Source organism: Lithobates pipiens, unplaced genomic scaffold (genome assembly GCF_037356315.1).
Source record: "Lithobates pipiens isolate NorthernLeopardFrog02 unplaced genomic scaffold, aLitPip1_a1.2 Scaffold_13, whole genome shotgun sequence".
NCBI lineage: Eukaryota > Metazoa > Chordata > Amphibia > Anura > Ranidae > Lithobates > Lithobates pipiens.
In genome coordinates, this window is record NW_027507718.1 from 105,308,360 (window position 1) to 105,334,751 (window position 26,392).

General features: G+C 44.3%; 1 protein-coding gene across 2 annotated transcripts in view; it reads right to left on the bottom strand.

The window, feature by feature from the left end:
• The window catches only part of MELK (maternal embryonic leucine zipper kinase), an 83,807-nt gene that overhangs the window by 15,518 nt on the left and 41,897 nt on the right, over positions 1 to 26,392 (bottom strand). For both annotated transcript variants that reach the window (XM_077475373.1, XM_077475372.1), the window contains exons 7-12: positions 22,779 to 22,871; positions 15,086 to 15,184; positions 13,488 to 13,556; positions 5,617 to 5,715; positions 4,983 to 5,069; positions 4,255 to 4,383 (exon numbers count right to left, since the gene is read on the bottom strand). In XM_077475373.1, the coding sequence (XP_077331499.1) occupies positions 4,255 to 4,383; positions 4,983 to 5,069; positions 5,617 to 5,715; positions 13,488 to 13,556; positions 15,086 to 15,184; positions 22,779 to 22,871 (576 nt within the window). The remainder of the gene's footprint in view (positions 1 to 4,254; positions 4,384 to 4,982; positions 5,070 to 5,616; positions 5,716 to 13,487; positions 13,557 to 15,085; positions 15,185 to 22,778; positions 22,872 to 26,392) is intronic.

Sequence of the window (26,392 nt, forward strand, 5' to 3'; positions counted from 1 at the left end):
CATCTGGATGTTCTTAATAAAATTGCTTTTACGCCTACACTTAGAGGTGACTCTGCCATTGTTTACTTTGTTAGGTTTCAATGGTCTGGAATGATATTGGACATATGGGACTACCTTGAAGGTCACCATCAGACCCAAAACCCAAATGCAATGTGTGATACAACCACCATGTTTGTTCAAAAGACCTATGATGTACTAGACCACATTCTAACCGTACTCTGCACTGAAGTGCATCACCTGGCTCAGTGGACGTGTCTCACCTGTCTGAAAGTAGCCAGGAATGCCAAACTGCTCTGCTTCAAACTCACTGACACACAGAAGCACGGACCAAAGAACCCAGGGATGCGTACAGCCATGGTCCATTCACATCTAGAGAAATAGCACCTTGCGGCTGAGGGTAGAGAGAAAAGACTCTACTTGGTTAAAACCGCGGTCTTGGACATGCAAAGAGAATCAGATATGTATCTCAGGAGTCACAGCAGAATGAACAGTGGAAGCAACAGATGAATCCATGAATGTCTAAATCAAGGAGTGAAAGGCCAAACAACCTCTGAAACATGATAGACAAGGCAGAAACCTTCAGTTTTTGCCTTATCTACCATGAAGTAGGATGGCAAATCGATCCTTGAGAGAGCAGATTCTGACAATTCGACAAAATCTACTAGGTGTCTTACTAAATTGGCGTACCACATCCACTTGGGCCAGTCTGGAGCAATGAGGAGCACCAAAATTGCTTGTCATTTCTATCCTGCGAAAAAGATGAGGAAGATGTTGCAGCGGAGGATATGTATAACTTTGCGTATACTTATCTCACTTAACCACCAGAGAAATCCACTGCTTCCGCTGTACCGGGAAACATCTGGCATCTCCACCTGCAGAAGTTCTAGACTAGCTTAGAATGTAGGGAACTATATGTACAGGAGCTGTCAACTGGGAAAGTCTGCCTTCCAAACTATACAAGAGGATGTGCAAGGCAGAAATGTGAAGTTCTGCCCAGGACAACCATTAAACTAGCTGTGTTCACCATAGAAATAGTATAACTACATCAAGATAGCTGATATAAGCCACCACCGTTGCGCTGTCTGACAGGATACAGATCGGACGACAGATCCGTCTCATTCCAACAAGCTAGTCCAACACTGTGGAGAAAGTCAAATAGCTCGCAGCTCCAGGATGTTGATCGGGAGACGAGACAGATGACTGGGTGCTCAGGACTCAACTCTAGCCAGACAGGCTGGCATCCGTTGTGTGGGTAGGCCAAAGGGTATGGGAACAGTGAACAGGTTGTAATAAAAAAAAAGTTCTGGAACTGTTCTGCCACAGAACAGGTGCATTGACCCCTTAATCCAGAAGGCCAGAGAGCTTGATTTGATAATCTGTACAGTAAGAAAGGAAGGTTGGAGGTGTCAAAACTGAGAAGGGGACAGATAGTGACATTTCAGTTTCTAGCACTGGAAGATAACCTTCTGATTTAAAACAGCTGAGATGCAAGCTGGGTAAGTGTCAGCAAGGGTTAATAAAATCCCCACTGGAAAGGGAGGTGCAACTTCATGCTGAGGCTTTGCTGCTCATTTTTACTTAGCCGTAGTAAGGGAGTACACTTTAATCAAGGAGGGTTAATTTGAGGCTATAGCTCAATGAAGAGAAATAGCAGAAAAGACAGGCTCCCATGAAGGGTAGGCTTGGAGAAGACTGAATAAACTATTGGTCTGCCAGCTAGCACTTAAGACCGCACACCCTATAGAAATAAACAGAAGAGATGGTTACTTCAGACATAACAGCCATCAACCAATGCTGCATCGGGCAGAGAAAAATAAATATATCATACAATGAAAAGCTGGTCAAACACAGACAACAGTCGAACACCAGCAGCTACCAAATCTCTGCTTAGAAATGTAGACATCAGCCAAGGTCTGGGAAATTAGTGCAGAGCCAAGTATGGGTATGATAAGAAAAACACTGTTGCAGTTTTAGGTCTAGGAGCATTAAGCCTAGACACTATGGCAAACTGTGGAATCCTCTATAAGCACACACAGCCTAGATCAGAAGAAAAAAAAAAAAAAAGTTTATGTCCTAAGAAAAAAACAAAAAACAAAACAAAAAAAAAAAAAAACTGCCGACTAAAATTTCAGCAGATGAGAGCACATATACTAATGAAGAGGGACTCAGTGAGACAGCAAGTACTCTAGTGTACTTCCGAGAGAATCAGAATACTAGGCACCTCTGGTTCCACTAAAGGTGGTGATGATGGGCGCTTTAATCTCTTTGATCAGGGGAAGCAACAAAGTTGTAGGAAATAGTGTCATACAACATTTAAAAACAGAAGAAAATATCTCAGATGAAGACAGAATAAAGTGCTAAAAGCATAATCCTTTACAGAGCCAAGCCCAACCAGTCATAGATTTAAACTGAACATTCGCAAAAACTCTTGAGCCGTTGTCAGGTATGCATGTATTTTTTACTTTTATAAAAAGGAAGTACCCAATCTCTCACTTATATGTATGTGTTGAATCAATGGTTTACGAGGGGCTAGGGGGGACACTTGTCACTGCAGGCAACCGTCTAGGATTAGGACTGTTATTAACAAGTTGTGCTTAGGCTGTAGGGAGAAAGCAGAGAAGGCTCAGCGAGTCTCTACAAAAAGTTGTCAATAGAAATGTGCAGCTTCCAACAGGGGGAACCTAGGAGGGATCACTACAGGCACGAATGGAATACTGAGCTGCTCGTCACACTGCTACTGTACTAGATGGCAGAAAACAGTGCCTCGCTGTATTAGTCCCCATTCACATCTGAGCACTGAAGCGTGAAGCTTAAAGCTCCAAAACGCTCTACAAACCAAAATTCCCGTCTTTTAAATTGTCCACAGAGAGACAAGTAAAAAGGAAGAACATTGTGTGCATTTCCACGAGCGCACCTAGAAGCCTTAGCGAGTCTCTCTCTCCCCCCCCCCAGAAGAAAAACTGCAGAAGTGCACAAAAAAAAAAAAAAAAAAAAAAAAAAATTTATATATTAAATAGCCATTTGCACAGGTAAGGGAAGTCCTTCTACATGCAAAGGAGTCACAGGGGGCCGTGAGCGTGCTCTGCTTCTGCCGAGAATGCACTATGTCCCCTGAGAGTGCACTTCTCATGACAGGCGCGAGGTTCGTCCTTGCTACGCTGGCTGGCCAAGGGGAGTGTAGAGGTGGACGGGAGTCTAGCAACATCATCCCGACTCCACCCACTGAGCACCGAAGCATAGACCCACCCATCCAATTTCGGAGATTTGCGGGGTTCTGTATGAAGGGGGTGACTTAACGGTAGGGATACACGCAGGATAACATACTTTAGTATGACGGCAATAGTTTAGAATCATGAGTGGTGGGTTTACATCCACTCTACCAGTAGCCATCCATAGTAGGAAAAAAAAATATATATATATAAAAAAAAATCTTCCAGACCAACAGAACAGCAGAGCTATTCACAAATCTTGAGGCATAATTTGTGTCAGGGGTTAGCTTGTTAGTTTTTTTTTTTTTTTTTTTAACCAGTGTCCGTTTCTCAGCAGGATAAAACTAAGAACTTCTGGGGTTGATTTACTAACACTGGAGAGTGCCAAATCTGGTGCAGCTGTGCATAGAAACCAATCAGCTGCCTTTTTTTGTCAAAGCTTAAGGCCCCTTTCACACTGGGGCAGTGCGGGCGTCGGCGGTAAAGCGCCGCTATTTTTAGCTGCGTTTTACCGTCGTTTTGGCAGCGGTATGCGGTCGCTAGCGGGGCGGTTTTAACCCCCGCTGGTGGCCAAAACAAAGCGCCACTGCTTCACCGCTCCAAAGATGCGGATAGCAAGACTTTTTTCACCGTCCTGTGTGAAAGCCCTCCGGCTTTCACACTGGAGTGAAAGGGGCCGTTTTTTTCAGGCGCTATTTTTAGCGCTGTAGCGCCTGAAAACCGCCTCGGCATGAAAAGGGGCCTAACTGAAGAAGCTGAAGTTAGAAGGTGATTGGCTACCATTCGCAGCTGCGTCAGATTTTGCACTCCCCAGTTTCAATAAATTTTGTGACTGTGACCCTTTGTGACTGTGCATATGTCTCATGTAATTATTCAGCAATGACATGACCAGGGTGGAGCAGTTGCACATACAGGGAAATTCTGAATGGATTCAGAAGAGGACAAACTCTAAAAACATAAGATTTTCAGAATTTCTAAATTTTACAAAAATGATTGAATCTTCCGTTTACATTTTTTTTTTTTTTTTCATAACAGGAACACTCACCACATGTTCCTTAAAACTGGAGGCAGAAGGCTCCAAAATGACTGAAGAGCGTAGCAAACGAACAGCTTTTCCTCGACTTTTCTTTGCTTGAAGCAATAAATAGTTGGCTGTTGTATGGTCATAATTCCACTGCAATATAATTTATGAATAAAGATTTGTAAAACAAAAACAAAATAAAGGAAACAAAACAATCATGATTTTATCTTCAGTGGAACCCCACTTTTCAGTACCAGAAGAAAAAAAAAATAAAAAAAAAATAAATGACCAGCGATTTTGTAGGTGAATGAGTCGAGAATGTCTGTTCCAGTGCACTGATCTGGCCCCCAGGTGGGTTAATTAGGCAGGTAACCGAGGCAACTCTTTCATTTAGCTATCACAAGCACTTTGAGGCTGAAGAAACTAGGGATGTTGGAAAAGACTCCAGAATTCATTTCTCTTTTTATACACCCATCGGGAACACCTTATATTCACTGAATTAGGAAACTTTTTTTTTACCAACAAGCTTCGTAGCTTAATAAACAGATGCTTTATTTTATTTAGAACACTTGAACGTGCAATGGGAGAAAAAAAAAGTCCTGAATACACAAATGGCACACAAGCAAATCATTAAGCTAGAGTGCCATCTAATGGGAACCAATCAGTTGATTTTGTTTATATTGAAAATCAGGGTTACGGATAGCAAAGTTCTTTTGATACATCCCTGAGGCCAGTGTAAGACCGGGAATTACCTCAGATATCAGGTTTGACATGCTCGGTTTGCTGCGTTTGAAGTATACTGACATCTCTGTAATACAGTCTTCATCCATGTAGCCAAGCTAAAGGGAGATTGAAAAAAAAAAAAATATATAAAAAGGATTAAAAGACTTGCAAGGTAAAAACTAACCCTTAAGCTTCCCTTACACCTGTATAATTTTGTCCAAACTGGTGCTTTCATGAACTCAAATAATTTCAAACAACTTTCCAATACAAATGCCAATGTCTTCATCTGGATTAAAGACAATCTCCATGTTTTAGCAAACTTTACTTTGTTAGGACCAAACAAACTAACTATTTCCTTCACCAACACATATAGCGCCTGTCAGCACAGTATGAACTGTATGTAGCCTCAGCTACATAAAGTATACAGCGCCTGTCAGCACAGTATGAACTATATGTAGCCTCAGCTACATAAAGTATACAACACTGTTTCAGCAGCAGGACAGGAGCCACAATGTGGTGATGTCACTGACTATGTACAGTAAATATCTCCTAAACGGTGCATGTATAGGAGACATTTACCTATAGGTAAGCCTAGAATAAAAGGTTTAGTGATAGAAGATTGCTTCCACTTTAAAAGGCTATCCAAGTGTCATAAAAACTCACAGGCCATTTACTGTACCATTCCACAGGACAATTATAACCTTGCATAAGCCAAGGATGGTTTAAAAGATGCTTCACGGAAATCCTTTTCTTTGGATCCACCTACAAGCACAACAAAAAACATGAATGAACTTGCATGGGTGTTTAAAAAAAATAAAATAAATAAATAATAAATACCAAATACAGATCCGTTTCAGATTTCCTAAAAAGGATCTCCACCAGAAAACTAAAGTTGCCGCTATTTTTCCTCCACCTAGCCTCTAAGACCCCTAAAACTTGCCTCCCATGCCGCTCAAGTGCTTTCACACTAGGGCGTGCGATTGCGGCTCGTTACAAAAAGTCCTGCAAGCAGCATCTTTGGGGCCGTTTGGGAGCGCTGTATACAGTGCTCCCAAAAACGCCCTGCTCATTGAAATTAAAAGTGCTTTGGAAGTGCCACAACGCGGGCATTTTTAACCCCTTCTTTGGGGTTAAAAACACCCCGCTAGCGGCCAAAAAGTGACACACAACTAATGCACAGGCAGCCCCAGTGTGAAACGGGTCTAAAGGAGAGAGGGGGGGGGGGGGGGAACACACCTGAAGACCTCATTCATAAAAAGGGTACATTATACCCACTGCACCCAGGAGTCAAAGGTGACTGCATACGGTCAGGACAGCAGCCTGTACAAATAAACAATGTTCGATTGATTTAAAAAAGATAAGAGGAAAAAAAAAAAAAAAAAAAAAAAAACACACCACACTCATTCAACTCTATGGGGGTTATTTACTAAAGGCTAATCCACTTTGCACTACAAATGCACTTGGAAGTGCAGTCACTGTAGATCCGAGGGGGACATGCAAGGGGTTTTTACGGTGAATACAAAAAATCCTATTATTTTTCTCCTATATTCACCAACCGACACAACTCCTCTCTTAGCCATTGGGACCTCCCCAAGCAGTGCCAAACGAGGGGTGGGAAAAAACAGCATAGCAACTTCATCCACCATGGCATTTGGGAACTAGGGAAACTTTACCCACAAAAAACAGTGCGTGGTAAAACACCACCACAAAAACCAGGGTTCCCGCAACAGGAGTGATTACCCAAAACTGCACCAAAAACTACGGAAGTAATGCAAAAGCGCATTAACTAAACACGTACTGCGTTTTTATTGAAAAACCAGGAAAATTTTTTTTTATATATAGCAACTTTGCGGCCAAAACAGGCATCAGCCGATGCACTGGCGTCTACCTTGTAGAACTTGGTAAACGTGTGGACAGACGACCAGGTCGCCGCTTTACACACCTGACGATTGGCGTCGGAAGGCCCAAGACGTTCCGATTGCACTTGTGGAGTGGGCTGTGACCAGAAAAAGGGGGCACCTGCCCCTTCAAGGCATAGGCTTGTACTACAATCGATCTGATCCACCTAGAAATGGTGGACGACGAGACAGCCATGCCTTTCTTTGGACAAATACACCTTCAGAGCTCGAACCACATCCAGAGCGTGAAGGGACACCTCCTTAGGGTGCTTCAGCTTAGGACACAGAGATGGTAATACAATGTCCTCAGCGATATGAAAAGTCGAGACCGCTTTCAGTAGAAAAGACAGTTGCGGATGCAACACCACTTTAGCCTTGTGGATAACCAGATAGGGCGACTTGAAGGACAAGGTCGCCAGTTCCGAAACCCTCCTGGCCCATGTGATGGCCACTAGAAAGACCACTTTCTGGGAAAGTCAACAGGGGAATCTCCCTGATTTTTTCAAATGGCGGTTTTAAAAGCACCGACAACACCAAGTTCAAATCACAAGGGGGGAGCGGTGGACGCACCGGAGGGACTACATGTCGTACCCCCTGAATGAATGAAGGTACTCACTAAGGAGTGAGACGCCAGGGGTCGCTGAAGGAAGAAAAAAAAAAAAAAAAAAAAAAAAGACAGCCAAAGCTGAAATTTGCCCATTAAAAATGGTGCTTAACGCCAATTTCTGGTCTACTCCTTGCTGAAGAAACAGCAGGATCCTGGCTATAGAAAAGCAGCGCGGATGCCATCCTTTCTCCTCACACATGGAGATGTAGGCCTTCCAGGTACGATGGTATATCTTCAGAGAAGATTTGTGCTCTTAACATAGTTGGGATCACAGAGTCCGACAGAACCCGGTTTCTCAACACCTGGCTCTCAATAGCCATGCCGTTAAAGCCAGCGATGGTAAAGCAGGATGGAGAATCAGATCTTGAGCCATATGGTCCTCTCGCAACGGCAGTCGCCAGGGAGCGTCTGCCACCATATGCACCATGTCTGCATACCAATGACGCTGAGGCCAATCTGGGGCCACCAGAATCACTGGGATCCCCTCAGCTTCCACTCTGCGAAGCAGGCATGGTAGTAGTTTCAGTGGAGGAATGGCGTAGATCAGTTGATACCGATCCCACGGAGCCACCAGCGCGTCTGCCCACAGATCTCTTGTCCCTGGACACGAATCTTGGCACCTTCCGATTGAGATGGGAGGCCAGCAGATCCACGTCTGGTGTGCCCCACTTCAGGCACAGTAACCTGAACGTCTCCGGATGCAATGTCCGTTCTCCTGGGTCCAGCATCTGTCGCCTAAGTTAGTCCGCCTGCCAGTTCTCCACTCCCGGGATGTAAATTGCCGACAGGGCCGGTACGGGTCTCTCAGCCCACTGAAGTATGTGAGCAAACTCCCGTGCAGCGGCTGAGCTTCTGGTTCCTCCTTGGTGATTGACGTATGCCGCAGCAGTGGCGTTGTCTGACTGGATCCTGATCGGACGCCCTTGCAGTTGCATCGACCATGTGGAGAGGCACAGCCTGATCGCTCTCAATTCTAGCAGATTGATCGGCAACTTGGATTCTTGCGTCGTCCAGAGGCCCTGAGCCTACTGAACCCCCATCACTCCACCCCAGCCGGATAGACTGGCGTCCATTGTGATCATGGTCCACTTCAGAGGAAGGAACGATTTCCCGGACTGAATCACCGGGGACCTCAACCACCAGATCAGTGAGTCTGACTGACTGGCTCACCTGGATCTGTCAAACCAGGGACAACTGAGATTTGTCCCATTTTGTCAAAATCTCCTTCTGCAGTACTCTGGTGTGGAACTGGGCATAAGGTACTGCCTCGAAGGAGGCCAACATCATGAGTCCCAGTACTCGCATGCATTCATCAGCAGTTTTACCGTGGCTCTGAGAGTCTACAGTTTGTCTGAAGGGAGAAACACTCTCGCTTCCCTGGAGTCCAGCAGCAAACCTAGGTACTCCAGGACGCTGGTTCGGTACAATCAGACTTCTTTAGGTTAAACAGCCACCCAAATTCTTGCAGGGTCTGCATGGTGATCGCCACATCTCCCTGTAATTCTCAGGCGGAAGATGCCCTCAGGAGGAGATCGTCTAGGTATCCCACGAGCGTGATCCCACGTTGCCATAGCAACCCCAAAACCGGAGCCAATACCTTGGTAAAGACTCGGGGGGCTGATGCTAGACCAAAAGGAAGAGCCACAAACTGGTAGTGGGCTTCCCCGACTGCAAACCGCAGAAATCTTTGATGCGGCAGACATATGGGTATGTGCAGGTATGCATCCTGGATGTCCAAGGACACCAGGGAGTCCCCTTGATTGAGTGCAGTGACTACTGAGCGAACTGATTACATTCTGAACCTCTGCACTTTGACAAAGTGATTGAGGGCTTTTAGGTCCAAAATTGGATGTACCCCTTCCTTCTTGGGAACCACAAACAGATTTGAGTAGAATCCCTGGAAGCGTTCGGAATCTGGAACCGGTACAACCACCCCACGATTCAGCAGGTCCCTTACTGTCCCCAAAAGGGCCTCCCAGCGAGCCGGGGGAAACAGGTATGCTGGAGGGGAAGAATCTTTTTGGTGGCCAAGAGAGAAACTATCTTGTAGCCTGTGGAAATCAGATCGAAGACCCATTGGTCGGATAACCGAGAGGACCACCGTGCTGCAAACTCCCGTAGGTGACCCCCCACCTGAGACATGGGTGGGGGCAAACCTTCATGCAGTAGCCCTTTTATTCGCAGGCTTGCAGTTCCAGGGACGTTTGTGGTCATCCTGTCAGGCTGGGGGCGGACAAAAAAGCAGTTTGTGAGTGGAAAAAGAGGGCCCTTGCCTACGGCGTGGCTCCTTAGCCTTCCTGGCCTGTGGGAGTAGGGTACTCTTACCACCGGAGGCATTTTTAATAATGTCATCCAGAGAGGCTCCAAAGAGCCTCCAAGGAAGGGAAGATCCGTCAGGGCTTTTTTGGATGCCTGGTCAGCAGACCAGCATTTTAGCCAAATCAGGCGCCTCAGCACCACAGCTGAAACTGAAGCCCTGGATAACGGAGGGAGAGTATCCAGGGCCGAGTCAGACGTACTTAAGGCCTTGCACTAGTTGGTCCACTAGTTTCACGCAGACGGGAGAAGCCTGTTGCTCCCCCAATTCCTAGTGCAAACGTTTTGCCCACTCAGTCAGTGTCTGTGACACAAGTGCGGATGCCAGTACTGGCCGCACGGCTGACCCCACAACCGTAAACAAGTAACGAGCCACAGCCTTGGCCTTCCTGTTCGTGGGATCCTTGAATGCAGGAGTCCCCTCGACGGGGATCGGGTTACTTTAACCTGGAATACTGGGGGGTCCACGACTGGAGGAGCCGACCATTTTTTGAGAAGGCTCTCCTCAAAAGGTAACCGCCATGTATTTGGGGAGCAAAGGTCAGTTGCGGGCGACCCCATTCCTTGTAAATGAACATGTCAAAATAAGTCAGATACAGGAACACCTTAGGTGAACGTGCTGGCTTGCGGGACCCAAAAGGGACCGGTACATCAGCAGAGGGATCCGCTGGCTCCTGAATCTTCATGGTATCACGCACAGCTGTGATAAGTGCTCCAACGAGCGCTTTGTCGTGCCCGGGCCCATCCTCACTGTCCTGGTCAGCGTCTGACAAGACAGAGCAGGGGTCACCAGCCTCAGCAGGACCAGAGTCTGCATCAGAGCTTTCCCCAGAGGAAGGGGTGGGGGGGGCGCCAGGGCCGCTTTAGTGCACCTTGCTTCCCACGCACCACCTCCATCTTGGCAACAAACGAATTGAGGACTGCTGTCAGGGTGTCCATGGGCAATGCGCAGTCTGCAGGTGACCCGGTTGCAATTTTCTGGATTTCAGGAGAAGAAACACCAGTTTCTGAAGCCATGCTGACCCTACCCATCTGCCACCCGAAGGGGACTTAGGACAGCGACAGTCCCACCCTCCTCGTTATCGCTGGCTGAGGGGCTCTTTACCGCCGGACTCACCACCCTGAGGAGTTCAGTGTTGTCACACAAGTATTGCCTGTAGTCCCTGTGTGCTCCCAGGTGCAGAGGAAACAAAAGCTGTGTCGCTGTAATTAGCGCCAAACCGCTCTGAAACGTGCTCAGGCTTCAAAAAAATGGCCGCCAAGCATCCAGTACAAAGACATAAAACACAGGGAAAATGGCTGTTAGAGCACATGAGCCCAGCTGCTGCTAGAGAACACTGAAAAACGTGTTCAGGCTTCCAGAAAATGTCCGCCAGTGTCCTGAATAGGAGATCACTAGACTGATGCCCAGGAAGGCATGCTGCCCACACCTAAAATGGCCACCAGCAGCTCCATGAGGTACAGAAAGAAAAACGATGGCAGAGAACACAGCGCCATACAAGACATCAGCATCCCTCACAGGCACCTTCCAGGGGCATGAAACACAGGACCCAGGACACCGCTAGGCAGCACAGCTCCCCCATCCCAGGTGAGAGCCCACCAGAGAGCCCCTGTATAGGCACACACACACCGCTCATCAGCCACATGCAGCATTCCCCACAGGGAGGGGGGAGAGAGGGAAGATAGGGACAGGGAGAGAAGAGAGGGAGGTGAGGGACCCCCGAATCAACCTCCCAGGGAATGCCCAGCTGCTCAGCCCCACCGAGGCAGGAAGAGCTGTACTTACCAGTCCTGAAGAGCTGGGAGACATTCCATTTCAGACCCACTCACTGATCAGTACAGGGTGGCTGCTGGCTTCGGCCCACTGTGACGCAGACATCAGTAGCCTGGTCATATGTGTGCCCTGGTGCATAAAATCTCACCGACCACCTCTGGAGCGGAGGTTTCGTTTGGCCGGACTGGGGAGACAAGGATAAGGGTATCCAGCCTGTCACCCAGCCGGCTGTTCATAGCAGATCACAGGAGCAATCATCTTGCGCAAAAAGCACGGACCGACTGGCCTGCAGGGTTCCTAGGGCCTTCTCCTTCACTAGGCAAAATAAAACTGAGGTCCATTTGGCAGACTGGAGGGTTGTTGCCTAAGGGACCGCCCCCTGGGTGTTCTGAGTGTTGTGTTACAACTAATGCCTAGTATCTCCTAGTAATAGGGCAAACAACCCAATGGCTAAGAGAGGAGCAGTGTCGGTGAATATAAAAGAAATATCTTTTTTGTGCAATGTCACAGGGAGGAGCCGAGCCTGTGATGTCACTCTGCCAGTGCCGTGTATAAGTAGAGTAGTGAGACAGCGGATGTGGTTGCTTTACAAGCAATTTATACCTTTTCTTTTGCAAGTGGATTTTAGTAGGGGTTTTAATAAAGAGATAAAAACGAGAAAGCCCTATGTATCTGCCTCTGTTTCATGTGGCCCATCTGTGGAGTGATCATACAAGGGTGAGAGTATACCAGGACCCATGAGGAAGGAGAGGCGATCACCCCAGGAGCCAAGTTATGATGATGATGAGCAGGTTTTTCACCTAGTGTTGGGAGCACATGCATGATTGGAAGAAAGAATAATCATAGAAGAGCACTGCTGTTGGAGGAGTACTCTATCTCAAAAATTAGACACCGTTGTTTTGAATTTACTGGACTTTTTAAAAAAAATTTGTATTCAACCATATTTTGACAGATTGGATATTACACTTGTATGTACATTTGAATACAATGAATGATATTCACTATATGATTTAGTGGTGTTGCACTGTACAGTTTATTGATTTATGGTGTTGAGAGAGTGTTCAGCTAGCAACTGTTTTAAAGTTTATTTTGTTTGAAATAATTTTACACATTAGCGATATATGAGGTTGTGTCGATTGCTACTTTATATATTATTGGATTTAGTATAACTGTTGCTTGATCCATGGAACAGTGTCCCTCACAGGATACATGGATAGAGAGAAACGGAGCAGACTTTTTTTTATAAGATGTTGTAGTCCGCATTTCAAGCAATTTAATTTTGCATAGCTCTACACCAAGATAATTACCTTGAACAGCATCTTTTAGCACAATGTTTTAAAGTGGTTGTAATCTTGGGCAAGAAAAACAAAAAAAACAAACAAACAAAAAAAAAAACCTGCAAGACAAAAAGGCATAATGAGCTAGTATGCATCACATACTAGCTCATTAAAAAAACTGTACTTACCTTAGATCAAAGCTGTTGCAGCGGTCCCAGCACACCACTGTGACCGGCGACATGTCTCCCGGAGTTATTTCTGGGTTTGCAGGCTCCCATGCTGTTATTGGCCGGAGCCGCAATGTCGTCACTCCCGCGCATTCGCAAGTGAGACGCTGGTCACGGCATGGCTACTGAAGAAATGGCACGAGCGGGCCATTTCTTCAGTGTGCATGTGCCGATGATGTTGGCACATGCGGATACAGTGAATATCTCCTAAACTGTGCAAGTTTAAGAGATAGTCACGGAACCTACAGGTGAGCCTTATTATAGGCTTACCTGTACATGCAGATAAAAGTAGTGCAACAGGGTTTACAACCACTTTAACAACTATGTGAAAACATTTATTGGGAACTCTCTAATCTTGAGTAAAGATGTATTTGAAGATGGATATAACCATTATAGGACAAAACAAGGAATATATCCCTGCAGAAAAACACATACCTGGAGCATTTGGCTAAGAAGTAGCACACTGCCTGGAGAAAGCCATCTTGGGATGTCATATTTTCCCCTCTGTAGAAGACAAGGCCAAAGCAAACAAACCGATCAGTTTAATAATACAAAGCAGATTTAAATACACATTGTTCCTCAGACAAATGTTGCACTAATCCAGTTTAGTATTGCCTTCTTAAAAAGGAGGCATACTTGTTAGGTTAGAAATCAATTAACCACTTCAGCTCCGGAAGATTTGGCTGCTCAATGACCAGGCTATTTTTTGCGATACGGCACTGCGTCGCTTTAACGGACAATTGTGCGGTCGTGCGATGCTGTACTCAAACAAAATTTACATCTCCCCCCCCCCCCCCCCCCACAAATAGAGCTTTCTTTTGGTGCTGCTTGTGGGCGCACTCCCAAGCCAGGCTGCATGTGTCTATAGCTTGTTTTGACAAAGCTGGCACAGTATATTTTTAAAGTTGTAAATGGATATTCTGCAATAGACTGCCACCTGAAACGGTCACAATTTGATATATGAATTATGGCCTCTATTGCAAAAGGTTTTATTTTTGAAGTGCACGAATCCCAAAAGTCAAGGGCCATAAATATGCCTTCATGCTGCTCAGATGTTCAAACAGTTGGAGGTTTCTAAATGTTTCCATTTACATTTTTTTCTTATGTTGTGACCCTTGTAACATCAGTAGAAATCTGAACATTTCGTGGAATCAGTTCCTATCAAGGGATTGCTTGCTGTGAGGGCACTTAGGAAGGAGGGGCCACGATCACAGAAGAGGGACCTGAGAAGAGGAGGATTGGGGTTGCTCTGTTCAAATCCAACTGCCCAGAGCAGGTAAGTACAAACATATTTGTTTTTAAAAACGGGGGAAAAAAAAAAAAAAAAAAACACACGACTTTAGTATTACTTTAAAAGGATATTTAAACCAAACACAACAATTTGTTTATTGCAGCAAACCAGCACTGGTTTTATTTGTTGTCCTTGTGTGACAATGCCCATTTTCTGTATCCATGGAGAAGAGTTGTCACCCTAGGCTGCTCTCCTGATGTGGAACACACACACCTCCCTTTCCTCATCTACATAAACATACAGAGTACTGGGAAGGCTGGTATTATGGTCTTCAATTGTAGTTCAGCGCACAAGGACTGGCTTTCTGATGGGATCAATGGCCATTTTTGCAAAAACCGTACCTAGATGTGCTGCTGCATTTGTTTGCTTTTTTAGGCTAAGGATTGAAGAGCTGGATTGCAAACAAAGGGTCAACAAATACACACAACACACACACCTTTGGCTAACTGAAAATGGATTTGCCAAGAGACAGATTACATGGGTATCTTACTTTATAAATCCTACTTAGACAATTCCATGTTTGCATTCCTCTACAGAAGCTCATTGAAAGTTAGAAAAAACAAGTGTGCATATCCCTATAAACACAATATAAGTAAATAACTCAAATTGTATTTATTTAGATTACTTTTATTTTTTACAGAGAAGGTTGTAATGTCCAATATTCAGACATTTTGAAGTGCTGCAATCTTGAGTTTATTTTTACACTAAGTGCAAAACAGTTAGTATACGGTTAAGAACTTACCATTATTCTTTTATACAAAACCATAACATTATCATCATCAAAGGGAAGGTATCCACACATCAGTGCGTACATAAGCACACCCATGCTCCAAATATCTGCCTTAAAAAAAAAAAAAAATAAAAAGAATTAGTTACATTTTATATGCGAGATGTTTTGCCCAACAGCTACAAGATTAAAATTCCTTTCTCCAAATGTGGAGTGTGGCCAATACATAATGTACCCCCAATATACAATATAGATGCGACCATTAGAGGGAGCGTGTTTAACCACTTCAGCCGCAGACCATTTTGCTGGCTTAAGACCAGACCACTTTTTGCGATTCGGCACTGTGTCGCTTTAACTGACAATTGTGCGGTCGTGCGACATGGCTCCCAGACAAAATTTACGTCCTTTTTTTTCGCACAAATAGAGCTTTCTTTTGGTGGTATTTGATCACCCCTGCATTTTTTATTTTTTGCGCTATAAACAAAAATAGAGCGACAATTTTGAAAACAAAAAAAAAAAAAACGCATTTTTTACTTTGTTATAATAAATATCCCCCCCAAAAAAATAAAAAAAATTTCTCCCCCTCAGTTTAGGCCAATACATATTCCTCTAACCAAAAATAACACCACAATAAGCGATTGATTGGTTTGCGCAAAAGTTATAGCGTTTACAAAATGGGGGATAGTTTTATGGCATTTTTTTTTACTAGTAATGTCGGCGATCAGCGATTTTTATTGTGACTGCGACTTTATGGTGGACACATCGGACATTTTTGACACATTTTTGGGACCAGTCATTTATACAGCAATCACTGCTATACAAATGCAGTGTAAATGACACTGGCAGTGAAGGGGTTAACCAGTGGGTGGCAGTGTAGGGGTTAAGTGTTCCTAGGGGCGTGTTACTAACTGTTGGGGGCTGGGCTTTCTTTTGGTGAACACTGATCTCTGCTCCAATCACATGGAGCAGAGATTAGCATCACTTGTTGCTAGGCAGAACGGGGAGATGCTGTTTACAACTGCATCTCCTAGTTCAGCCATCCTGCGAGACGATTGCGGGCATGCCGGCGGCGATTGAGTCCACGGGACCCGCGACCGGACTCAAATTTAAAGGGACGTACAGGTACGCCCATTTGCCTGCCCGTGCGCAAAAAAAAAAAATATAACAGGTCTGTGAGAGCCAGAATTCTTACTTGTTGGTATTTCATGAAATACTTATGTCATGCAATAAAATGCAATTTATTTTTTTAAATCATACAATGTGATTTTCTGGATTTGTTTTTGATTCTGACAGTTGAAGAGTACCTGTGCTAAAAATTGCATACCTCTACATGCTTTGTAAGTAGGAAAACATGCAAAATCGGCAGTGAATCAAATACTTGTTCTCCCCGCTGTATCTGCCAATCCAAGGAAGTTCTCTCTACAGACCTTCCTCTTCTTCTCTATTGGTTTCTCCTCTCTTTCTAGTCCTAATTCTTTTCTGTCTATCCAATCTCCTGGAACTGAATCCTTTACCATTCTCATTCCTTTTTAGCGGTTCGACCAGCCTCAAACTGAAGAAAACAGAGGGTAAGTGACGGTGGCTTCCTTAGCATTCCACCTCTGATTTCCCATGGCTGACCCACATCTCCACTTCTCAGGATTGCCTCGCACAATACCCAGTGGCTAAATTCCCCAATTAAGCAGAGAAAAGTCTGACAGCTATCGCTCTTGTAAGCTGGACATTGTTTTGCTCCAAGAGACCCACTTCCCTGTTCGGTACAGTCCCAGATTCCTGCACACCAACTACCCTACTCTCTACCTAGCATACGCAGGACAAAAACTAGGGGGGGCAGCTATCCTCTTCTCTAAAAACTGTAATTTTGCCTGGCGGTCAGATCTCGGGGACCAAGAGGGGAGGTTTATCGTGGTCAAGGGCACAATCGATGGCCACCTATATGCTTTAAATTTCGTATTACGCTCCCAATAAAGGGCAAGTTAATTTCTTTCAATCGCTCTCAAAAACGTTACTCCCACATCTAGAGGGGACGGTGATAGTCGGCGGGGATTCCAATGTAGCTTTCGATCAAGGGTTGGAAAAGCCCAAACCCCTCTCAGTCCGACTCACTTACCCAACGAAGGCCAGTCTTAGGATAGCCAAACTTACACTCCCACAATCTAGTTGACGCTTGGAGGGAACTGAACCCTGGCAAACGTGATTATACCCATTTCTCAAGCCCCCACCAAATCATATGCCAGAATTGACCACATTCTGCTGTTCCCTATCCTTATACTTTCCGCATATAGCGCCTCCATATTTGATACCCTCCTGTCGGATCACTCGATAGTAGTCCTCTCTCTAATGCCTCTTTCAGCCAAAAGACCCCTTTCACACTGGCGTCTAAACGAATCAGTTCTAAGCGATCCAATTCAAACCCAAATTATTGAGAATGCCCTTAAGGAATATTTTATGCTAAATGATGTAGATAACCTCTCCCGGGAGTCTTTATGGGCGGCACATAAAGCAACAATAAGGGGCAAAATTATTCAGATAGCAACCCAAACCAACTCAAAAGGGAGAGTCAATCCACCATTGCAAACCTCGAGCAGGCATTTTCAACAAGAAAAAAATAAAAAAATAAAAAAAAAAAAGCATAAGAAAACACCCAAAGGAATCCTTATCACATTTAGATAAGGCCAGTCTAGAGCTTAATTAAACCCTTGCGGCTAAAGAAAAACAGATCCGCTGGAGTGGAACCAAGTTCTATGCACAGAAAACGTATAGGCTCCATGTCAGCTTGCAAACTTTCTCCCCGATTTAGATCTCACACCATTCCCAAAATCAGAGTCCTAGGATTCCCCCCCCCCCAACCCAAACAAGATACTTGAGGCGTTCCATGAGTTCTACTCCAAGATTTGCAGCTCAAAATCCAGGGACATTAGACCAAGGTTCTGACTTTATGAAGGACTTTCCAGTGCCACACGAAAAAAAAAAAAAAATGGAAAAAGTTGGCAATTATAGACCCATATCCCTCTTTAACAATGACCTGAAAATACGTACAAAGATTTTAGCCAACCGTCTAGCCCAGTGATGACAAACCTTGGCACCCCAGATGTTTTGGAACTACATTTCCCATGATGCTCACCCCTACACTTCAGAGTGCCTGAGCATCATGGGAAATGTAGTTCCAAAACATCTGGGGTACAAAAGTTCGCCATCACTGGTCTAGCCTCTTGCATAGGTTGCTATATTCATAAGGATCAGGTGGGATTCATCCCAGGCAGACAGGGCCCAGACCAGACCAGAAGGGTCTGGGCTGGGCCCTGTAATCTCCATTCTTCAATCTAACTGGGATAAGGGTCCTAAACAGAAAGGAATGATAGGCTCTCTCGACTTGGCCACTTGCCTTGAGTGGCCATACGTTTTCTCGCTATTTGAACACTGGGGTTTTGGCCAATGATTCATGGGTATACTTCATGCTCCATATTCCGCCACAAAAGCAATGCAGGGCCATTACTCAGCTCTTTTAACCATCTCCAGGGGAACTAGACAGGGATACCCACTCCCCCCTGATTTTTGCGATTGCAAATGAATCCCTTGCAGCTGCCATTCGACACAACCCAAATATACAAGGGGTTTCTTGGGTCACTCCTCCCTAGATTGCTGTACATGTTTTGAGCCCTCCCCATTTTGGTCAGGAAGGACCACTTAAGATCCTTCCAAAGCAAAATTCAATTTGTCTGGGGTGGCTCGTGCTACAGGACAAATCCTCTTACATGACAGTCTGGGAAGATGAACTTCAGTTACATTGGAACCTTGAAAAATGGCAAAGGGTCCACTCCAGATTCTTATGCTGGTTTATTAAACATTTCCCTGAACGAGGCTAACCCCAAGGTAATGTCTAGACAGTATTTAACTCAGTCTAAGCTTGCAGCCATCTTCCCAACAGCGAATCCCCTATGCTTCCAAGAATGCCACCTTTGGGGTACCACACACACACACGGTGGGAATGCCCACGAATAGGGAAATTTTGGAAAGATATTTAACTTGATCTACAAAATCACTGTCTTCTTCCTAGAACCCCAACCATCAACCTCTTAAAAACGACAATGTGCCAAAGACTCAAACACACCCAAAATTAATTCTCTTCATTTTGACTGGTGCCAAAATAAACATTGCTAAAGCATGGAAGCAACCCAGGGTCTCCCTTGCAGCTGCCACTTGTAAAATTGGATTACTACCCAAGAAAAATTATCCCGCATAACACTGGATACGTTTGTGCTTCTGGACTATATCACAATGGTTTATATTTACGATGTCTATGACTTTGCATTGTAATTTGGTTTTCATATTCCATAAAATCGTTGGTAAACAAAACAAAACAAATTATCCAGCATATTAACAGACTCTACCTCCAAATTTTAAGCTATTTGGGAACCATGGGCACGGTTTGTTGGGATCCCCATTATTACGATCCCCCAGGCTCTCAATTCCTCGTCAACTCCTCCCAGGTGATTGGCTTCCCTGTCCCTTCCTTCCCCCGTCTCTTCTTTTTACCTTTTTGATATCCTATCAACTCTTCAGTAGAGTTCATCTTGTACAGACATTTGTAAACTAAATCCGTTTACTAAATATTACAGGTTCCTCACCTTCTGGTCGGTCTTACTAAAGGTTACAGACTCACCCCTCCTGTTGCCGGGAGTGGGGGAGGCCACCCAGGGCACAGTTTGCTGCTATCAGGGGTGCCTCCCGGGGGGCCTCTCTCTTCTGTAGCCTTCTTCAGTTTTTCATTGGTGACAGCGAGTGTACCCAACTATGCAGTTGTTTGCTAGACTCTACCAATTTTGTTTTCTTTATATCTTCCCTTCAAGATGTGTCATTTACATACAAATATCCTGTATACTATCTCAACTTTTTGATCATGTTAAAAAAAGTCATTTCTTTCAAAAAATAAAAGTGTAACAAGTGGTTGAGAAATGAGATGTGTAATTTATGCTTGTAGAATGCCTGAAGGTGCTACTTCAATGTGGGGCCTCTGTATGTGGCCAGGCTTTGTAAAAGTCTTACATGTGGTATTGCCATACTCAGAAGTAGCAGAATGTGTTTTTGGGCGTTTGCAAGTATGCATATGGTGTGTGAGAGAAATAACCAGTTAATAGGACAATTTTGTAAAAAAAGAAAAAAAGTACAACTTAAAAAAAAAAAAAAAAAACTCACCATGCTACTTAAATACATTGGAATGTCTACTTTTCAAAAAAGCAAGTGGTTAATGTGATCAGTCTCTGGGTAGAAACCAAGTCTGTTATATGCCAGCTAAACCTTAATTTGGGCGATTGTGGTAGAGAGTGAAACGTGTGTTCCTGTTAAAGCTCCCCATCTGCCCTGCTAGATAGGATTTCCCTGTGTATAACTTTGGACTGGATTTTGGAATATTAACCGAACTCAGCCTGCCTTTTGCCTGAACTGTCAAAGAACCACGCTATTTGTCTGCTTTGCTCAGTTCACACCTGCCCTGGTGTGACGGTCAGGCACTATAGCATTGTGTAGAAGTCATGGGGGAAACAGAGTACTGGTAGGCCTGCTTGCCTTATGGGAAAGGGGGCTGCTATAGGCGAAGAACACAGTAGCCAGCTATAGTGTCTGACAACCTGCATTGGGGTAGACTTGACAATTTCCCAGTTTGTACGCCGTTAAGCGAGCAAAATATATATATATATATATATATATTTTTTAGTATGCAAGGTAGTTCAAGTCAAGAATCTGTCAGATTTATTGGTCCCTACACCATCTAAAGAAAACAAATTAAGGGTGGATATCTACTTTAAAACCATGGAGACCCAAGACCAACATTTAAGTATATCAAACAACCAGTGCTATAAATTGAAAGATCACCAATGGAACAGCATTGTAATATACTGTAGGGTGACAAAATAAGGGCCAAATTGCATAGTTCATCAGGGTTCCCACCCCACTTGGACAGGTCGTGAGATTTCATTACAATTTTAAACTGGTGTGTCTTCCGGGACTCATCTGACCGACCTGGATAAAGTGTAACCAGCTGGCGGTGAGAGGACATAGCTGTGCTCTGTGACATGCTGTTTTTAAAGGTTTCTAATGTAAGCGCATGTAGTATGAGGGGCACTGGTTTTGATTAATAAAGGGTATAACACTATTGGAGCCTTATGTCTATCCTTACACGCGATGTTAATGAGACCACTGGAGGAGTGGAAAGCCGACACAAGCAGTGAAACAGCCTTATTGCATAGACCCTCTGATAAGCAGCCACCTAAGGGATAGTGCACATGTTGTGAACGGCGAAGGTGTAGAGGATAAGGAAGAGACACTCTCACTATTGGGAATTGGTTGGACACTGTGACTACACCTCTATCTGTCCCATGGATTTATATGGACACTGTTAAATGATTTTCTATTGCATGAATACTGTTACACACTCAAAAAAAATTATATAAGCTGGATCACATAGGTGCTAGATGCTGTATGGACTGGTAGTTCATTGTGGTGTATGTAGCATGAGCAATATTTATTTATATATTTTTGTTTAATTACATTTTTTATGCACGCGATTTTATGTGTTTGTGATGCAGTTTTATGCATGGTAATGAAAAACTGAAAATTTTACATGTGGTTAATATTTAGCGATGTTAGTGTTTGATTTTCAATCAGACATTTGTTGTTTCTATATTGAAGTTTTATAACAGCAGCTGCAGGGATAGTATATATATATAATCCATTTGGTGCTGGGTTCAGGAATACATAGTTTTTTCTGACATTTTTTAAATACAACGATTTTAAACTGTTAGGCTCCATGCACAGTAGTGTTTACAAACTCAAAAAACACTAGAACAAAACTCTGGATCAAAAACGCTGATAATAGTTTTGTGCTGGCTTGTAGCAGTGCTTTTGGAGCATTAGTGTTTTAGTAGCAATTTTACAGTACACAAAGACAGGGCGGCACAGTGGTGTAGTGGTTAGCACTCTCACCTAGCAGTAAGGAGGGTCGCTGGTTCAAATCCCAACCACGACACTACCTGCCTGGAGTTTGCATGTTCTCCCTGTGCCTGCGTGGGTTTCCTCCGGGTGCTCCGGTTTCCTCCCACAATCCAAAGACATGCAGGTAGGTTAATTGGCTTCTGTCTAAAAATTGGCCCTAGTATATTAATTAGGGACCTTGGATTGTAGGCTCTTTGAGGGTAGGGACCGATGTGAGTGTGCAGGGGTGATTGTAGACACTCACTCAGGTTGAACTGGATGGACTGGTGTCTTTATTCAACCTTACTAACTATGAAACTATGAAACTATGAAAGAAAAAAAAAAAAATAGAAATAAATTGAGCCTTAGGCTCCGTTCACATCTTCGCGTTCCAAATCATTGCGATAAGCAATAGAGGCAAATCGCAGTGTGCCTGTCCGTTGACCGGCAATTTCAATAGCACCCCATACACGGCGCAATTTGTCAGGTGAAAATCGCAGTAAAAACACGCAAACAGGATCATGGGATGCCTGGTGCCCAAAAGAATTGCATAATCTTCTTTTACAGGTGTTTTATTTGCGCAATTGTCGCCCCCCATACCCCTAGATGTAAAAGGAGCCTCAAGGCACAAAGCTTGAATACTGGAGGCTATTAGTGTATGGACTTTAGACACTAGATGGGGAAATTATATAAACAACCATCACAAAAGGAAAACCAATATTTGCAATATTATTCTTACCTCCGAGCCAATATACGCTTTTCCTTGTATCAATTCAGGGGCTGCATATGCTGGACTGCCACAACAGGTCATTAGGCAATAATCCATTCCACCCTACATATAAAAAAATAAAAAAATCCACAATAAAACCCAAAATTCATGAAAAACGCTCTGAATGGTGAAGTGTTTGGAAGAGATTACCAAACTCATAGTTAAAAGACCAGCATCTGCAATAAGTTGCTGCTTAGCTCAATAATATTTACTAGAATGCTGGAAGACACGTGCTTTAGCTCAGCTCAGTTTCAAAAAGGTATTTTTAATGTTTTACTGCCACCTACAGGAATAAACACTGGCAAAACAAAAAGGCCAGCAAAGGTTAAATCCTCCTCCTACCAGAATGTCTCAATTTTGTAGCAAAGCAGTACCTGAAAACATGATCATAAACAGAATGGGGGTGGGCATCTGCCTGCAGGACCTTGCACCTGAAGTTGGAGCATCGGAGGGGAATGAAATGTCCACTTGATAACAATTAGAGTAGGTTTAAACAGAAATTTGGTCGTTTTGCAAATATAAAGAAAAAGTTGCCCAATGCCAAAAACCCATGGTGCACTTACATATCCAGTAGAATGACAACAAATAGAATACAGAGCACAAAAAACCAAGTACAATAATAAAAGTTAAGCTTTCAAAATCACACACGTGACTGCACCTTCAAGAGGGAAGAACTATGTGTTGCATGTCATGAGCCCAAACACAGGGACATAGCTCCTTGTGGCCAGCGGAAGAGCTAAATGGTAGAGATACAGTCTGGCTGGGCTTGCACATAGGTGGAGTATGCTGGTGTCTTGAGGTATCCTCTCAGCCTGGAAACCAAGAAACTACTAGGTTGGAGAGTGGAGGGAATGTTGCTATGCAATGCATTTCAGAGGCTATACCCCCTTTGTCATTCTATACAAACTGTGGCTTTTCACTGTCCTAACTGAAGGATGGCATTATGTGGAAATGGTCTTCTGGCATCAGTATACCTCTTAATGCAAATTGTGACTTTTGCTTTGATTATTTTGACAGCTCTGCAAGTGTGCACCTTGACAGGAACCCATGCCAAATAGAGGGTTGAACGAGAAGCTGGTACACCTTTAGGCTGGGTTCACACCGCTGCGGGGGGAGAACCGGATGTGATTCGCACAGCAAATCACATCCGATCTCCGTAGCACTGCGAGTTCAGCCATACAGATAGTATGGCTTAACTCGCAGCTGTCCCGCAGCAAACTCGCACAGGACCCTTTTTTGGGTCCGCAACGGAATCGGATCGCATGGGGGTTCACACCATGCGATCCGATTCCTGTGCGAGTCGGCAGATCGCACTGCGATATGCCGACGGATCTGGGGGTGTCATTAACATAACATTGACACCCCCAGCCGTCCGCATAGGGCAGTGTGAACTGCCGGTGGGAGGTGAGCGATGCGGGAAAACGCCGCGGATTCGCGGCGTTCCCGCATCGCAATAGTGTGAACCTAGCCTTAAAGGTCTATCCAGGACGATGAAAAGGAATTGGTCTTTTAAAGAATCAGTAGCCAAGAAACCGACGGAACCACATCCAGACAATGGAGGAAAATGTATTTATGAGAACTGAACCAGGACAGTGTCCTCGTTAAAGCGGAGGTCCACCCTAAATAACTTTAATTTTTTTTAATGTATAAAAAAGGGTAACATTTTTTTTTTTTTTTACTTATCATAAATCCCCATTGCTAGGCAGTCTTCCTAATCTGCCTCTTCCTAGTCCGGAGCCGTTCCGTCACTTCCTCTTCAGCGAGCTCCCCTGTTGTCTTCTGGGACCTGTGTGTGTCCCAGAAGACGACGGGGCCATTCACAAAGCGCCACAGGACATGCACAGTAGGAAACGGGCAGTGAAGCCGCAATGCTCAATTGCCGGTTTCCCTTAGTTGCAATGGCGGCACCAGCACCTGATCCGATGGATGAGGGGGTGTGTTTGTAGTTGCGGGAAAAAAAACAAAAAAAAACAAACACCCTCGGGAACACCGCTTTGAGATGAAAGGCACACCGGAAGAGTTCAAAGTGCTGCCACTTGAGGGCATCTTCCTGCCAATTATCTTTGACTGTAACGTACACAGCTGACAAAGATAGAATGTGAAGTTTTCCCAAGAAAATATCTAATCTACCTCTTGCCCTATAAAGGCTTCTGGTTCGACTGCAGATATGTGGCCTGATAGAACCTGCACTCACGGTTCCCTCAACAGGTGGTTGTCCAAGTAGCTTTCAATAGGGATCCCAAGAATGCACCAGAGCTAATACTGGGAGCAACACCTTGGTTAGTAACGTCAGATTTGGTGGATTCCACGCAGAATTTATGGACCCAAAATTACCACATTCAGAGCTTTTAAAACAAAGAGGTGGCAGGTGCTTCCTCTGAGCGTGGGAATGGCAAATAGGGTTTTTGGGCTAAAATCCCTGAAACTTTTCTGCCACAAAATTTGGGCAACGACACCTGAACTCCTAACACCCAAGAGGGCTCGATGAAGATCTGGGTGGTGACACTGAAAGGTTGGAGGTGAGAAACTGAGGGGACAACAAAACTTCCAGCCCTTACATAGGACCTCCTATGCCAGGGATCTTCAAACTTCAGCCCTCCAGCTGTTGCGGCACTACAAGTCATTGCAAAACACTGACATTCACAGACATGACTAGACATTAGAGCTGCACGATTAATCGTTAAAATATTGTGATCTCAATTCAACCCCACTCACGATTTTTATGCAGTTTCCCAATTCATTCATGTAACTAGTGTAGAGAGTGCTCTGCTCACACAGCTGTCAAAGTTTTTCACAACTTTATAGTTTTCTACCAGTGCCAACAAGCATTGAAACTTTTCGTTCTTAGATCAAAGGAATGAACTTCGGTCACTAAATGAGGGAAGGTTAACCACGTAAAGACAAAACCTTTTTTCTGAAATTTGTTTCTTACAAAGTTAAAATCTGTATTTTTGCTAGAAAAGTACCGCATTTATTGGCGTAGAACACGCACATTCATTTTAAGAGGGAAGTTTCAGGAGGAAAAAAAAACCTTACATTTTAAATAACTAACTTTGAAGCAAAATAAGGGTCAGTCCCCATCTGCAGCCTCACCATTGCCTGATAAATGCCCATGTGCAGCCTCACAAGTGCCATCAATGCAGCCTTATCAGTCCACATCAATGCAGCCTCACCATTGCCATCAGTGCAGCAGCCTCACCATTCATTGCCATCAGTGCAGCCTGATCGATGCCCATCTGCAGCCTAGAGGGGACAGGAAAGGGGGGGGGGGAGCGCTGACAGATTACATAGTGAGAATCTCCTATGATAGACAGAACAGTGGTCCAATGGTGGCCCAGGAGACGGGACTTACAGAGGCCGCCAAGTAAATAGGAGATTCTCACTGTATGCAATACAACGCCGCTTTTTTGCAGCCGCCATTTTGGAAAGAGTCAGGAACTTTTTTTAAAGCAAAAAACTGTGCGCTTTTGTTTAAATAGACTTCAGATGCATAAAAGCACATATTTGGCATGATTTAAATTTTTTTAATCCACCCAACATCAAATTGGCAAAAAAAAATAAAAAAATGTGTGTGCAAAAATGCA